This window comes from Myotis yumanensis, unplaced genomic scaffold (assembly GCF_028538775.1).
Source record: "Myotis yumanensis isolate MYYU_CA2020_CCGP unplaced genomic scaffold, mMyoYum1.0.hap1 SCAF_3, whole genome shotgun sequence".
Lineage (NCBI taxonomy): Eukaryota > Metazoa > Chordata > Mammalia > Chiroptera > Vespertilionidae > Myotis > Myotis yumanensis.
Window position 1 is genome coordinate 32,378,890 of NW_027223754.1, and position 18,369 is coordinate 32,397,258.

At 36.0% G+C, this 18,369-nt stretch overlaps 1 protein-coding gene and 1 pseudogene across 2 annotated transcripts in view; both read right to left on the reverse strand.

Moving 5' to 3' along the window:
• Positions 1-18,369, reverse strand: part of MYO16 (myosin XVI) — a 533,335-nt gene that overhangs the window by 286,655 nt on the left and 228,311 nt on the right. For both annotated transcript variants that reach the window (XM_070408604.1, XM_070408603.1), the window contains exons 12-14: positions 15,584-15,649; positions 4,635-4,762; positions 303-408 (exon numbers count right to left, since the gene is read on the reverse strand). In XM_070408604.1, the coding sequence (XP_070264705.1) occupies positions 303-408; positions 4,635-4,762; positions 15,584-15,649 (300 nt within the window). The remainder of the gene's footprint in view (positions 1-302; positions 409-4,634; positions 4,763-15,583; positions 15,650-18,369) is intronic.
• Positions 7,823-8,356, reverse strand: LOC139004994 (COMM domain-containing protein 8 pseudogene; annotated as a pseudogene).

The following is an 18,369-nucleotide window of genomic DNA, read 5'->3' on the forward strand; positions in this document are numbered from 1 at the left end:
ACCGAAGGGGCACTGTCTAGGTGAACAACAACCTCTAACTAAATTACATGTTTTCAGTCCAACTGTTCTGAGCAAATATGAAGAGAGCATGTTTGAAACCTTTTAAAATATATACAAAAAAAATAAAAGTTCACTTGAACAATAATCATTTATACCAAGCCTCAAACTTTTCTTTTTCTTTATTTCCACAAATTTTGTCCCACTTATGGACAAACACATAGTGTATTATGGTGTCACCCTGTATTTTTAAATGACATTTTTTCTTGGCACAACGTGTTTTCCAAGCCAAATAAGAAACTTACGTGTTTGAATTTGGAATCAAAGATAGGCCTGCTGGTGCCCGACCTCCAGGTTAGGTGCCTAATTATTTGTTTGCTGGCTTCGGTCTTGCCAGACCCTCTTTCCCCACTGAAAGAAAACAGAGAAAAAAAACACAAGTTTACTGTTTTTGGAAACTATAGTAAAAAATCAATAACCACAGATAATTCTCCAGCATGATGACAGTAGGGAACAACATAACTTTCAATGAGTTTATGGTATCTTTTTACTCTTTAATTCGATTCATTCATTCAAATCATAGTGAATATCTCCGATGTCAGGTGCCCTATGGGGTCTACATGCGGGACTACAAATGAATAGGCTGCAACCTCTGCCATCCAATACCTTACAGCGCAGGAACATGTAACTTAGGTGAGTCACAGGAGGAAGGTGTGAGGTCGAAAGAGACACCATCAACTGGTCCTCAGCTTGTAAATGACAGTAGTGAGGTGGAGCCAGGTGATAGCCCTCTGCCCTGGAGGTGCACGCATCCTAGTCCTAGAGTCACAGGGCCTGGCTTTGTGAAATCTTCCTGCACCTTCCCGACAAGACATTACATCTTCCATCTTTCTGAGATTTCCTTCTCTTTTCTTCTGAATGAATACAAAGTGTGCAGCTGCTAAAACTAAGTTGCTAAGATAACAGAGGTGAGCAAAGCACTGACCCTCAGCAGACCCTAACATGGCCCATTTTCTCTTGAGGCTGCTGTCAGTTTGGACAGACCATGTTTCCCATTGTCCTTCAACTTAGGAACAAGCACGGACCAACTTGTTATTTTTAATGATATTTCCCAGGCATACTTCACACCTTACCTAATTCCTATAAATAATTACTGTATTATACTCCTGAAATTAGACAATTTAGTATTAAAGTTCTAATATAATAATTGCCATACCAAAGTGGTCTGATATAAAATAAAGTTTTTAGTACATCCAGATAGAATACTTTTATCTCTTAGTCTTTTATCTCTGAATCAAAAAATTTAAAAAATATATATATATATATATCTTTGCTAGTGTTTTCTCAGGTTTTTCCCTTGAAGTTTTGTTCTAATGAATTTGATTAAAGGGAGTTTGCCAGAAAAGAAGCTGAACTTTAATTACTTTATTCAGGTCTCAGGTTGTTAACAAATGCTTCTCCCCTTATCCATGCTGCCTGCAAACATTTTCACCACTTTTAGATCAAGCACCCCCACATCCTCAGCAGAGCAGGGGACAGTGACCTACACAGGACAAGCTGCTCCTTTTCTGGGTTCAAAGAACTTTGCCTTTAACCTTCTAATTTCAGAGAAGAAGCAATCCAGACCTTTCACGGTGGAAATTTAATTTCTATAATTATATTTATCGTTACTAAAATTCTACTTCCCAGCAAACTGATTAGCTTTTCAAGAATCTTTTTTTTTTAAATAGAGATTTTGCTTGCATTCACTCAGGAATAAATCTTGAAAATACCATTTTCCTTTTTTAAATATTGCTCATTCTTTCAAATGAAGTCACTAAGGACCTACTATGTGCCAGAGGCTTCAGAGGTAAAGAGGTGAAAACACTGCTTCCTGTGCTAGCTTCCCAGGATACTCTCAATAAACACTACGCACAGAAATGACACATAATTAAAATACAGTGGGCAATGCACCCAAGGGTGAAGGAGCAAGTACATCTCCTACAGGGAACTAGGGACGACGTCTGGATGAGGCAGAAGTTGAGCTGATCCTTGGAGAAGGATTAGCATAGAAGGTAGCATTTATTTGGCATTAATATTCAATAAATATTCCCCGAGCTTCTATTAAGCAAGCTGAAATAGGTGGCGAGTGCAGAGTGGTGAATGGGGCAGAAGTAGCCCCTGTGAATATGGAGACACGGAGGCCTGTGAGGGGATGGGGCTGACCTAGTGTTCATGGAGTCCCCTCTCTGCTCCCACAGTTGCATTGCCAGACGAGGAGCAGGGAAGGTCAGAGCTAAAATCCCACATATTTTAACTCTCTCATAAAATTTAAGACTAGACACATTTATTTAAACTGAGTAAAATACAAGGAAACTTTTTTAAAAAGAGAGAGAGATGGGTTAGGACAGGCTTGGCTCCATGGGCGATCACGTTAAAACTAAAATTTCTAGTTCAACTTCTTCAAGAAATATTTTTTATCTCAAAATCTAAGTCTATGGTTAAACTGGAAGTTGACCAGATATTTGGGTTTGTGCTAATCAGGGGCCCACAATAATGCTTCAGCTTATCTGAACAGCCTTGTCTGCTAAATCTGTACATGACAGAGGCGGACCCTTTACTGCTTATCCCACAAGCTACTTGTGTGTACAGCAAATAGCATTAATTTAGATTTGCTCAGCATAGGGCTAGGATCGTGGCTATTTGTCACAGATGTTCAAACAATTAATTAAAACTATCTCACAAGGCATTTAGAAAGGCAAAGGGAAGGCAGATCATGGTGGACTCCAGACTCTCAATTATACCAGAAAAAATAGCTGAGAATTATTAAAAACCTTTCAAGATAAAACCTAGTGTGCCACTGGGGCCTATATTACCAACAAAATGAGAAATAAGATTAAAATTTGGAAATAACATTTTCCTGGCCTAGTACTAAGTTACAGAATTTCTATTCTAGGAATACGTAGGTTTTGATCCCAAATCTTAAAAATTGTCTGTTGCATAGCTAGTTATGGGACATAATAGACACCAAATAAGGGAACTTTATACGCAGTGTGTTTAGTTGAATTCTAAATGTATCAATGTTAATGTATTACTATAAATGTAGAAAGTTTTTATATTAGTCAGATGATCAAGGAGGTAGAGAAGCTACATAAAACACTAATCTTGAAAGAAGACAGAATGACTATACAAATAATTCCTTGTGATCACAGATTTGTTCTTCAATTCTGAATACCAGAACTAGGTGATACTCTTAAAACTTAATAAATAAATCTTTCTTTCAGAATAGGTGGTTCATACGTCACCATTTATTAATTCACATTATTGGGCTCATATACCCAATTCACTATTTACTAATTATAATATGCCAGGCTAATTAGTTAACCTTTCTAATACTCAGTCATCTGATATAAAAATGGTGATAAGAATAATACCTATCAATAAGGTTGCTAAAGTGATGAATATGATAATACATAGAAAGCATCTAGCACTTAGTAATTTCTCAATACATATTACTTGTTATTATTGTTAACCCTGCCAAACATTCCTCGCAAACTCATAATTTTTTAAAAGTATTCCCTTTTTGTCACAGGAAGACTGGAAAACACAATAGATGAGGCAAATAAACATAGAGTTGCTTGATTCAAGAATGGATGGGGCCACCCTCCAGTGCCTCCCTTACCCAGGGACATTTTGGAACAAGTGTGAAAACAACTACTTACTTATATGTTGTTTTATAAATGAGAACACTAATGTTTGCCACCCATCAATCTGAACCTCCATGACATTTTTTTAATCAAATTGATAATGTGAAAGTACATAAATAATGCTTATTTAAATATTTAAATTGTCTCTGGGTTCTCTCCATCTTTCCTTCTTTACATGCCTTCATTTCACTTTGGCTGCAGTTGTGCAATGGTTTGTTTACAGGGTCAGTTTTCAACCAACATTATGGGTCAGAACTCAGGGAAAGCCATGAGTATAGAAACCCCTCCTTTACAGGTTTCTCCTAATGTCAAACATGATTCTCAATGCAGATCTTATTGCGATGCCTAAATATTTATTTAATCTTATATCAAAACATAATCACATTTCACCTCTAACTCTGTGAGATTTTTTTTTTTTTTTTTTTTTTTGGTGTAAAGAATGTTTGCTCCAATATAAATCATCCTCCTGAGCAGTGATCTTCACATTTATAGGCTACTGTTACCATTACATTTCAATAAAAAATATTTCGCAGTGTATAATTTTGGTGAAATATGAGCAAAAGTAAATACCTAGAAGCAGGTGGGAAAATCCACAGTTGCAAGCTAATAATTTTTATTTTGTTTTTTGGGCAGCACCACAATTTGGAGAACTGTGGAACAGGTTCACTGACATCTGATGCTTTTCTTCCCCCATGTGTTCTAAGGTTTGAAAGCGAAAGCACTCTGGTTTGAGGCTGTAAATCTTCAAAATGAACTGAGTTGCAGGTTAAGTTGCTGATATTGATCCAGCCACACTTGGGGCTATTTCCAACAACAAAGACATTTCTCCTTTGTAAGGAATCAACAACATACTGGACTGCAACCTGCCCAGGAAGTAAACGGATGTAAACCATAATAGATGCAGATATTTTTACAGCCAAGGCCCCAGAGTGGGGTGCAGCATGGGTTTACCTGAGAATGAAGCACTGGGGCCGCTGCTCCTGGAACAGCTGGTGCAAGGCCCGCTCTGCGCAGGAGAAAATGTGGGGTGGCAGCGAGGAGCAGGGCTGCCCCGTGCTGCTCCGGTACAGCTGGGAGACCTGGAACACATGCAGCATAGACAGACATCTCTGTAAGAAGGATTCAGGACACTGTCCCGCAGGACTCAGCTGACTTCGCTCCCAAACATGAAAGTGAATTTATCTCGGATTTTGAACCCCATTTGTAACTACAAAACATTTGTCAAATTATGCCCTTTCCAGCACATTGGAAGCATCCATAATGATAAAATGGAGACATATTTGACCCTTCATAACTAGGTTTACAGGCTTTAAATTATGCGGCTGTCTTTAAAAAGAGCAAATCACAAAAATCCCGTTTAAGAGTAAACAAGAAGTGAACGGAAACTGTGGTAATTTCCATCAAATACAACTTCTCTGCATCAACTAATTTCAGTCGTAAGAGATAGAAAGGATTTTTAATTTGAATAGAAGGCAGTTGCCACTGAAACACATATGAATTTATAAATTTCTCAGAAAAACAAATTTTTAATTAACTTAATTTCAGTGACAGTGATTTATGATGATTGCCATGATGATTCAGTGCCAGTATTTTCATGACTTTTGAATTTCTAATGAATCCACTTTCATGTGAATAAATTTGAAATGATAGAATGACTTGTGAGGCATGAAAAAATATCAGGCAAACAATTTTTACTTTATAAAATAAGTGGCCTATTTCTTCAAAGATGTCAAGACTGGGAAGTTCAATAGAAAACTGAAGAACTGCTCCAGACTGAAGATTTGGAGCCTGGTGGATCCATCCTGTGCCCTGAACGGTGGCCTGAACTGTGGACTATCTGCTCATTACTGGACAATGGCAGAAACTCCCAGGAGGCCTCTTCATCAGGTGATGACAGTACCTCTGTAGAAACTCCCTATTTTTGATGGTTGTATGGAGGGTAGATAAGAAAATGCCTTTGTTTGCAGAAAACACACAGTACGTGCCTTCAACCTTGATATGACCACACGCCAGCAAATTATTTGAAAATGGTTGAGGAAAAAAGTTGTTAGTACTATTTGTCTGCAAATTTTCCATTAGTGTAACATTATTTAAAATTATAGGGGAAAAGAATATTTGACAGTAGAATAAATAATCTGCAGTTATAAGACAATTAGAATCTCACAACTATCATGTTGCCTGGAATCTATCAGGTACATAAGAGAATATACTGTAAGATCCATTTACATAAGGTCAAAAACAGGTCAAAGTAATCTAGGCTGTTCGTCATCAGGTCAGGGGGACCTTGGGCAAGGTGTTAGCAGTGATGAGAAAGGAGCAAGAGTGAGGCTTCTGGAGTACTGGTCACCTTTGCATCTGAGAGCTCAGGAACATTGATTATTCTGTACACTTAAAAATGAGCACTTTCCCATATGCATTATATCTTAACAAAAATTTCAAAAAGCTAAAGTCATTAAACACTGTGGATCTGGCCCAGATACCAGAGGAAGAGATCCCTACAGAACTAACTCAAGACACATATGCATGGGGAATTGGTACATGGCAGGTTTCTGCATCACTGATCGGTATAGTAAAGAGTAGTGCTGATAAAACTGACCATGTATTTGTAAAGGAAACAAATGTTGAATTCTATATCATGCCACATGTAAAAATAAATTCCAGATGAATCTAAGTCACAAATATAAACAGCAGAGCTTAAATAATTTACTTTTAACATTTTTTATTTATTGATTGATTTTAAAGAGAGATAGAGGAAAAAAGGGAGAGAAAGAGGAACATCGATTTGTTGTTCCACTTATTTATGTATTCATTGGTTGATTGCTGTATGTGCCCTGACTGGGGATCAAATCACAATCTTGGTGTAATCGGATAATGCTCTAACCAACTGAGCAATGTGGCCAGAGCAAAACTTAAATAATTTAGGCAAGTATATGAATAGTGCTATCGTGATTTGGGTAAGAAAATGAGGGTCACAAACACATTTATAATTGCAATGATGGGTCAATCTCACAACATTACATTTAACAACTCCTGTGCAACCACGAACACTATAATAATAAAATAAAAAGTCTAAGCAAAGCCAGAGAAGAGAATGAACTGTGCAAATAACCAATTATCAGTATTTTCTAAATGATTCTTAGAAATCAATGAGAAAACTGGAAATGAAAGAAAAAAATTGGGCAAAGAATATAAATGGAAAAAAATGGCCAATAAATATGAGAAAAGATGCAGAAACTCTGGTAAGCAGGCAGTGCCATCCTAAATAATAAAAAAGTAATATGCAAATTGACTATCACACCCTCACGCAAGATGGCCGCCCCCATGTGGTCACAAGATGGCTGGCAGGGGAGGTCAGTTGTGAGTGATCAGGCCAGCAAGGGAGGGCAGTTAGGGGCAACCAGTCCAGCAGGGAAGGGCAGTTGGGGGCAACCAGGCCTGCAGGGGAGCAGTTAGGCATTGATCAGGCTGGCAGGGGAGTGGTCAGGGAGTGATCAGGCTGGCAGGCAGATGCGGTTAGGGGCAATCATGCAGGCAAGTGGTTGGGAGACAACAGTCCCGGATTGTGAGAGGGATGTCCCACAAGGATCAGGCCTAAACCGGCAGTCAGACATCCCCCAGGGGTCTCAGATTGGAGAGGTCTGGGCTGAGGGACAAACCACTCCCCCAGTGCATGAATTTCATGCACCGGGCCTCTAGTTTCAAATAATAAGGAAATATATTACACATAAAATATGAGCAAGTTTATTACAGATAGTCAATAATAGTAATGATGGCTTATACTTGCTATGGGCTTGCTGCTGTTCTCAATGCTTTATACTCACTCTCTTATCCATTCCTCCCAGAAACCTAGGAATTGAGTATGAGAATCATCTTCTTTTTCTAGATATAGAAACTGATGCAAAGTTTTAGTGCTCCTAGGTCATATGGCTAGTTAGCGGTGGAGGCTGATTTCCTGTCAACCATGTAATTTCCTGTCCTTTACAGAAGTTGAATACATTTTTATCTTTGTAATCTCAACTGGGCTGTTTTCTCAGCTTGGTATTATAATATATCGCATGTTTTCTGAACACAGTATTCACTCTGTCATATCAGTTGTAGCAATGGAAGTGGATAATATTGGGGATATTCATCATTTCCAGTTATTTCAACTGCAGGATGACCTTATTAGCTGCTTCCAAGGATTTATTAGAGTCCGCAGCTCTTCTTTATTTATTTCAACAAAATACAGTTTGACTTCATTTTATTTTATGTTTAAGTGAAGGTCTAAAAGTTGAGTTTGTAATGTAGCAATCCTGTCACAAGAAAGTGTAAGCTTTAAGTGCCAATCAAGATCCTGCAACTATGCAGAGGAAATATCAACTATTTCTTCTAACCAAGCCTGATTAATTTCATCTTTTCTATTTTTCAAGCATTTCATGATAGCATCTTGATTAAATGATTTTGACTGATTCAATTGCTGAGATAACTCCTCATCAGATACATTTTTACCAACTACAGTTTTGAAAAATTTGGTAATGTATTCCAGAACATATATAATATATTCTATTCTGTGGAATCCCAAACACTCTGATAATCCTGGTAGACAGAATAATTCAGCCACAAATGCCATCAATTATTTTGTGCAGAAGCGGTGGGCCCAGCTCGAAGCTAGAAGCTTCTGCAGCCACCACCATATGATGTGTTTTAATAAGTAAAATATTATAGGACATTTAGAATAAACTAACTAGACCTACATCTTTTTTTATACATATATTTTTGTATTGATTTCAGAGAGGAAGGGAGAGAAATAGAGAGATAGAAACATCAATGATAAGAGAGAAGCATTGATTGGCTGTCTCTTGCATGCCCCCTACTAGGGGGGATCGAGCCCGCAACCTGGGCATGTGCCTTTGGCTAGAATCAAACCCAGGACCCTTCAATCCACAGGCAGACACTCTATCCACTGAGCCAAACCAGCTAGGGCTAGACTACACCTTTTAACGTGAAAAAATATTTAAAAGCAGAAGGATAATAAATATTTTAAAAGGATAATATGTCTTCTGAGTGAATTTAAGTAGCAAATAACAGTATATGCATTTTTATTGCATATGTATAGTGAATATACAAAAGATTAGATGAGCATATAATAATTACAGGGCAGTGATTGTGATTGCTTATAAAAGGAATAAGCTGAGGTGGAACTTAGTTCATAGTACACTATGTCATCTAAACTAAGACACCAAGTCATTAAAGTATATCTATTTTCTGTACTACCGAGAAAATAAATGTTACACTTAAACTAGAAAACAATGTCTTCTTGTCACATCTTTAAAGTTGCATCCTTCTCCTTGAGTGTATGTAAAACAATGCATTTTTATTTAAAATATTTTTAAAAGAATGAGATCCACATGTTGGTGTAAATACAATTGTCTATTGTATTATACTTGAACTTTTTGTGTTCTGATGCATTCCCAAATTAAAAATGAACATTAAAATGATTTGAATGATTTGAAAGGAAGTTGTGACTTCCTTTTCTTTTAGGACAAATTTCTGTTCTTTTTGAAAAGTTGCATCAACACTCTTTCTCTTCTCCCCAGTCCAACACAAACCTCAATCTAATTTTGGCAAAATACTTTTAAACTTAACCTGTTTTGGAAATCCTGCTGAGGATTTCATTAGATGCTATAAACAACAGCGAGACATGGAGATCCAGGAGCATATATGAAAGTACTGGTACGAAGAATGCATTCACATCCCTACTCTGCTTCTTCACACCTGTTTGGCATTATCTCTTCTCTTTAGGCTATGTTTTACTAGAAATTAGATGTAGTAAAGGATCCTGAGTGTCTAAATAAATTTTTTTCATGATAACCAAACTAGTAACCTTTCTCAGTCCCCTTTTCTTGCAAATCTCCTTTTCATGCAATTTTAGAGGTTTTATTGTAGAATAGTCCATTGCTCCCACCTGATAATACTTTGCTTGATGCTAATTCTATGCTTTATAATATATATGTATATATAATATATTAATATATGTATATATAATATATATACATATACTTATATGTATATATATAATATATACATATACATATATATATCATCCCTTTTTATTTAGTTATTTCTATCAAACCTGGAAGATTTTCACTTAAATAAGTTCTAGTTGTTCTGAGTGGCAACAAGCCATCTAACTTTATATTAGCTATCATTATCAGTAACAACATTATCACTCATTCTCATTCGGTCAAGCAGATATCTGCAGGGTAAGACACTGCCTTTCCCACAGGCTGCCTCTCTCCACTTCACCTTACTATCTCCCCATCTGTATCATTTTGGAACAAGAGGATTCTGGTCAGTGGAAATTTTATGTGCTCTTTTTTTTATGGATGAGATGACATTATATCATCTTCATTTGTGATTATCTCTAGTCCTTGCTGGACTCTTTTTCCAATGAATAAGGCCTTTCTTTATGGATCAATTTCCCTCCTGTTTTCCACTGTGCATGATGCCTCTGAATAAACTGCCAGGAGATGGCAGATTCTGCCACATCCTGATTTCTGAAGCCAGTCATGCGGTTCCATACCTTATGTGTGGGCCATTCACAGGCCCCCAGTGTCAGGATCCTGGTAACCAGTGGAAGCCCCCCATGCCAATAGCTTGAGTTGGCATAGACTATTATGCTAGTTTCACACTATAGCATGATTATGTCACTCTACTTGCCTGACTGGATTTTCTGTTTGTTACTTATATACCTATAAATAAATGACACCCTTAGGATTGTTCAAAGGACCACATATCATTAAATCTATATGCCTCTGGGCTCAGCACTTGTCTCAGAGTAGTCTAGCATGCATTTGCAATGGGGTCACATGACCTGGATGTAAATTCTGTCTCTGCCACTCATGAGAAAACTTCAGAAAGTACATTTAATCTCTTTAAGTATCAGTTTATTCATCTGCAAAGTGGAAAGAATTAGTCTTACACTGATTGGGTTTCCTTTTGATAAAATGTGATGATGTATGTAAAGCCCTATGTAGGAGGCCTACCATGTAATAACAAACCCTAACCAATGCCAGCTACTGGCATTCTTTCCCAGCCCTGCTACTCCATAGCTACAAAACCCTGCTCAGCCACTCTAGCTACTTGCCAAACCCAACATGTCTGGCAATGGGAATATCAGGAGACCAGCAGCAAACAGAATCTAAAATTAAGTGAAGTCCTAACCTGGCATCTTATATAAGATGCCATATTACATATCGGGAAAGCTTAATCTCACTGGCACTCAGAGGATGACAAAAGACTGCGTAGTCAAAAATATAATCTTGAAAAATTATCCCCAGGTCTTTTATCCTGAATGGTGTCGTCATTTTGCATGTTGAGATTTCAAGGTGATGCATCCTTGGTTTGTGGACTCCATAGGAAAAACAATAATGAGAAATATCCAAGAAAGCTCTAAAATCGATGTGTGGGAGATGAATGAATATTCACTGCTCAAGCATTTGTCCCCATGACATTCACATGTTCATTGGTTTTCTGATTACTAACTTTGCCAATGCATTTGACCTAGTTCTTTAGTTGCCACCAAAGATGGTTGCCTGCCCCTTTCTCTCCCCTCCCGATCCGCCTTCATTTTCTACTATTTTTCTACCTTAATCTTAAACATGGTATGAATCCTGGAAATCTCACAAAATGAAATATCTATAGGAATTATTCCTAATCTTGACTGCAAAATAGAGTCTCAACACTACTTCAATTTAACCTCCAAAAACTGAATATATTTCCCTGAACCTGGTTTTTCCTCATGAATTCCTTTCTTTTTCTTTAACTTTCTTCATTAGCAATACCCTTACTCTCCCAGACTCACAAATTCAAAACCTGTGTCAATTGATCTTCTCTGCTTCTATTCATTCCATATAAAATTACTCTTTTAATACTATTTACTGTCTTTGCAGACTCACTCAATGCATGCTCTTTTTTCCCCATTACTAGAGTTCCCATATTAGGCCCTGATAAACTTATTATTAGATTATTTCAATATCTACAACTAGTCGTCTTGCCTAAATATCTCCTCTCCTTAAACTGATGGAAACAAACACACTTAAAATACAATTTTTTCCCAATAGTTCTTTATTTTCTGAAAAATAAAACCCCAAGTCTTTAATTTAGCTTTATAATCTAGGCCTAAATTTTTAATTACTTAGCGTTTTTACCTTCTTAATTTATGAAATTGGTCTGTACATTTCTCTAAATGGTCTTTATTTTTTCAACTCCATTTTCTCTAAACAATTCTCCAAAATATAACTGTTTCCCCTCATCAGAATCCTAATCATTCTTTAAGATTTGCCCCAGTCTCAGTTCTTTCCCATGTAATGCCCTTCTGAACCTAAGATTTCATCCATTCTAACCTTTCAACATGTCAATGAATAGTGTACATCTCCAATGCAGGTATTTTTCCATCCTCAGCTATAAGTGGAGTCCGTGATTATTTTTATTTATTTATTTATTTATTTATTTATTTATTTATTTTGTATTTTGCTTCTAGAATGTCTATATAGTTCATTACAGAGACTCTTACTCAGCATCTGTAAATATCTAACACAACATGTTATATTTAATAGACTAAAGAAATATTTGTTGGTTTTATAAGGCATTCTTGTCCCTGATTATAAGCCTGCTTTTTTTGTAAGCCTATTCAGAAAGATCTGCCTACTTTTCGATTTTCTCCTTCTCCCCTACCTCTTAACGTGCTTAAAATGAGTGATGATACTTGTCTTCAGCATAAATAGGCAGCATAATAATTAACCTTTCCCTGTTGATTACGCTTCATTTAGAACTGTCTGCCTACTGGCCCCCTCAGCACCACTTCTCCCCAGTGGTTGTTAGCATCAGATCAACATTGCTTAGGGCAGCAAGCCATCTAATGGGCAGGGCTGTTTGCTGTCATGTGTTCACATCAGTCTCAAAATGAAGTTTGCCACAAAGGGTGTTCTACATCCATGATTAATGACCTACTAGATAAGAAATGAATATTATGCAAAGGCTTAATATAACACAGTTAATAGCACTGGTAACAAAATAAAAGTAAGACACAGATGGTATAGATCTGGTCTTTTATTTTTCAACATGAAACATAGAAGTCATCCTCCTGGTTTGTATAGTCTTTATAGATGTGATCATATTCAATATTTTCTTTTTACTTTTATTAAACTAATCAACACTGGAAGAAACAAAACTAAATTTATGATGTGAAAGAATAAACATACACATAAATGTAATCAACAGATAAACACACACAAATGGAACTTTCTTTTGTGCGTCCAGAGAACAATGAGATAATTTAAGCATGGTTCAGTACATGCTTAGCTGATTTTAAATTACAAGGTACTAATATCGCTACACAGGATGCCCACTAATTCAACCTAAAAATTAAATCCTTGTTTCTACCTAATATCTATAATTTCATGGGTTATTACTTGTATACAAGGGGAGTACAAACTATTTGATTCTAATATACATGAACTTCAAAGCATCAAGAACCATAAAGTTTCATTATTACCTGTTAAAATTTTACTGTAAACTTTATATCAGTGTATATTTTATCAAAATATATTTATTTTCCTCTTACATCCTACTAGTATATCAGAATCAGCTGGAAATGGATGGATATAGAGTATGATACCCATAATTTATAAATTGTATTTGCCATTTAAAATTTTAATGAAGTGTTCTGGCAAAAATCTCAATGCATTATATTCATTCCTATATTGATAAAGAAATATGTCTCTTCATGTTTCTCTTCTTTTATCTGTTAGCATGTATTTCTGAAAGAACTGCAAATACCACATATTATTTTAAAGCTATAAAACTGCCATAGTGTTGAGACTCAAAAAACAAACCACAAAATATCAGATTTATTCCATTACAAAATACAATATAATATGACAGATAATGCCATATTACAAAATTTATGTAAATTTTCCCTGAGACTTAGAATTTTAGTTCTAGATCCATGGAAGCATCTAAATTATATAACGGAATTACTTAAAACTCACTTTTGTCTCACCATAAGATTCTTGTTCGCTCTACAATTACATGCGACACTATAACGTACACCAGGAACAATACATCAATAGTTAACTTTAAATAATATATATATATATATATATATATATATATATCTGAAAGACACGTACAGAATTAAAAATAATGTAATTTTAACCAAGCTTAGATATTTGAAGGCAAATGATCTTCTGACACCAATGCAATAAAAATAGAAATGGCCTATTTTATTGTAGCTATAATAAAGTAGTTGGAAACAGACTAATGAACTTGCATGAACAACTAATAATATAGAGCTGGATAAAAATACAAATTAAACTCCTAATTGGAGGCCTCTGAAGATCACCAAAGCAGCAAAGACTTAAGGAATAAAGATCTTAGTGAATATCAAAATGCACTGAACGAAACAGGATCTTCTGCCTAACTTTTTCTCATAGCACATTACCACTTTGCAGAATAAAGCTCAGAGGCCTCATAGAAACTAAATGTAAGTGTCTAAAGAGTTAAGCAGAGATTTCGGCAGTTTAACACTGCTAGGAAGACACAATTTCAAGTTCAGGTCTTAGTAACAAAGGAAAGCCTAGGTGGACATCATCCCGATTTCTCAATTGAGACCTTTAAGGGGGCCCGGCTTATGCACAAGAGCAAAAGTAAAAGAACTGTACCAGAGTCAAGACCATCTGCTATACTTTATCTATCCACTAGGATAAAAAACATCAAAATTTCTTTGGAAGAAGGTAATACCATCCCAGCCTCTATAAATAAAAGGTTCAGTATTCAAACAATATTTTCCAGGACTGTCAGTAAATAACACCCATGTAATGCAAACCAATTGACAAATACACACACACACACATACACACACACACACACAAACACACCCAGATATCATTAGATATTATAATTAGATTAGATTAGAGATGCTATTATCTAGTATTAGAGCTACTAGATTAATAATGATATTATTATTAGAGTTTTCAGGGACATATTTTAAGATAAATTTTAACATGTTTAAGAAAATAGGTGGCAAAACAAAATTTTCATCAGAGAAATGAAATCTCTATGTATAAAATAAAAATTTTAATACTGATAAAAAACAACCGATGCCAATAATTTAATAGATGGTTTTAAGTAGTTTCAAAACAATAGAAGAGAGAATTAACCTAGTCATTCTACTAACCAGAATGTAGATTAAAGTGAAGCAATGTAGAAAATAGAAAAAATAAGTTTATATTTTTATAAAATTCAAACAACAAAGAAAAAACTCATAATAAGAAACAGATATCTTTAACTGAATAATAAAATTGTGAAATATCAAAGATGTAGAATTTAGTAAAGTTGTGCTGAAAGCAAAATAAAAAGCCTCAAATACGGATTCAGAAAGGCAAACAATCAATGACAGAACTTTACAACTTAAACAACTATCAAACTAAACTCAAAGGAAGTAGAAGGAAATAATAAAAAGAAAAAGAAATCAATTGAACAGACAATAAATATACATTTGAAAAAAATTTAAAGTCAAGAGATTTCTTTGAAAATATTAAAACAAATAATGAATTACTAGAAAATTGACTTCAAAAAGTCAGAGAAGACTTAAATTGCCAACGTATAAAATGGAAAAAATCACTCAAAATGTTAAAAACATTAAAAATTAGTATTATGAATAATTGAATGCCAAAATAGTTAAAGATTAAAAATGAAGAAGAGAATCATTATGCAACAACTTAATTTAGAACTTTCTGAGAATTTTGACTTTACCTATTGTTATGATTTTTCTTCTTAATAGGTCATTTGATACAAACAGGATTGTCTGGTAAGTATTATTCTACACTGTTAAATGGTATTTTAAATTTTATACTCACCATGGTGGAATAAATTGGAAGCTCCTTGAATGGGTTAACAAGTAAGAGGATGTCCCCAATGAAAGTCTGTTAAAGAAAAAAGATATAAATAGTGTTTGACCCATATAAATAGCACATTTAAAGTTAAAAATCACTCTACAATATGAAAAATAAGTAAAAAATACGCTCTTAACATTTTGTCAATTGTTTTAACTTTATAAATAAAGAAACAGACAAGTGAAATTCAAATAAAATCAAGCCAATATGTTTGTTTCACTGAACACAAAAAAAAGGTGAAATAATTAGATTCTGAGAACTAATCTTAAAGTGTTTTTATGAGAACCAGACTGGATAAAAAAATATAAAATTAAAACACATAGCAAAATATAATGGAGGAAGTAAACGGGGTAGTAATGAGTTCTATGTTGCTATAGAATAATAATAAAATGCATAACTGAGAAGTTGATAAAGGAAATGAAGATACCTTTAACTAAAAGGACAAGTAATGAGATATAAAGGCACATAAAACAGATGGAACAAATAGATACCAAATAATAAACTACAGATTTAAACCCAAATACATCAGTACTTGCATCAAATGTAAAGCTACTAAATACTCTCAATTTAAAAAAAAAAAAAAGGTTATAAACTGGATTAAAATACTGTGTGCTATTCTAAAGAGAAAACACTTTACATATAAAGGATAATACATTTAAAAGTTAAAGTATGAAGCAAAATATCCATTCAAACAATAACAGCAAAAAAGGTGGTTTAGCAACACTCAATTAATAGAAAATATACTTTAAGGTAAGAACCAGTACCAGTGATAAAAAGGGACATTTCACAATGATAAAATAAAGCAATCAGGAAGATATGCAAGTCTAAATTTCTATGAGATTGAAATCTAGGATAAAATATCTGAAGCAGCAACAGCTGTTAGAAGAAAAACATGAATTCACAATGATAGTGAGGAATTTTAATAGGTTTTTTTTCTTAGTAACTCATGAATAAGCAGACAAATTTTTGAAATAAATAATCAGCAAGTTGACCAATTGAATAATGTTACCAGAAACAGCATAGACTAGTTTCATTACATTTAAAAGACTTGAGTCACACAGAGTATATTCTCTGATCATGGTAAAATTAAGACAGGAATTAATAATGGATACCTATAAAATCAGCAAACATCTGTAAGAGAAATACATAAAATACCTTTCCACAATGAAAACTTAGACTTCTCTCTCTGGTGAATTCTTCCCAACATTGAAGTACAAAAATAAACAAATCTTATACAAATAATTCAAGAAAATAACAGAAGAAAAAACATTTCACTTTAAGAGGCCTGCATAAGCTTGATATTAAAAACATAACTAGTAAATTGAAAGAAAAAATACAGGCTATTCTCTCTCATTAAAATACATGCAAAAATTCTGAGCAAAATATTGACAAACTGAATTGCAATAATGCATTCAACAGATAATAGATTTCAACCAAATAAACTTTATTCTAGTAATGTAATGTAGGCTTCACATTAGAAGATCAACTCATAATACTAAGAAGTAAAGAACAAAAGTCACATGATGGTCTCACTAAATGCTGAAAAAAAAACACCTTTAAATACATTTAATGCCCACTTTTGATTTAAAAACAATAACTATGAAACCTATTAATTCAATAGAACTTTCTTAATCAAATAAAAAATAACTACACATGGCATCGCTACCACAAACAACATGCTGAATGATAAAATATTGAGATCTTTTTCTCCTGGATACAAAAATGAGACAGTTCTAGGTAAATGCCCCACAGAAATACTTACCTATGTGTGCCTCCAAAAAGATATAAGATAGTTTATAACAGTATTATTTACTAGAGGCCCGGTGCACAAATTCATGGATGGAGGGGTCCTCGGCCTGGCTGCCAATTGAATCCTATCTTGGCGGACTGGCCAACAGGGGGAAGGGCCGCGGGAGGTTGGCAGACTGGGCCCCCCATCAGGGCCAATGGGGGAGTGGCTAAGGGGAAGGGGGAGGGGCCACGGGAGGTTGGCTGTGGGAGCGCACTGACCATCAGGGGGGAGCTCCTGCATTGAATGTCTGCCCCCTGATGGTCAGTGTACATCATAGCAACTGGTCGACCAGTCGTAACGGTCACTTAGGATTTTACATATATATAACCCTAATATGCAAATAGACTGAACGGCAGAACAACCAAACAACCGGTCACTATGATGTGTGCTGACCACCAGGGGGCATGCAGGGAACATGGTGGGCATCCGCAGCAGGCAGCAGAGAATGGAATTTGGTGGACGTCGGCCATGGCTGGATGGTGGAGCAGGTGAGCAGAGGTGCCAGATCAAGGCAGGGTGCTGGTCACTGTCATCAGGGCGAGCCTCTGGTGGTTACTCAAAATTATTTGCTCCCGCGTGCCGCAGTTCCGCCTGGCACTTGTACCTGCTGCTGGTGCCAGCCCCGTTCGCACCCACTGCCTGCGCCGGAGCCACCACTCACACCCGCTTCCAGCACCTGGTGCCAGCCCCGATCGCTCGGTGCTGTCAGTGGGTGCAAGGAATGGCTGCCGGCCCTGATTGCCCCTGAGGGATTCTCCACCTCCCCTGCTCCTGAGAGGGTATCGGGCAGCAGTCATCACTGCGCCAGCCCCGCTTGCACTTGCTGCTGGCACCGGCCCCAATGGCTCTGTGCTGTCAGCAGGTGCGAGTGAGGCCAGCACTGTCAGCATGTGGGAGCAAGAGCGGGGTTGCCATCATACAGGGGAGCGGTGGCCACGGCAGGAGGGGCCGGGCAGGG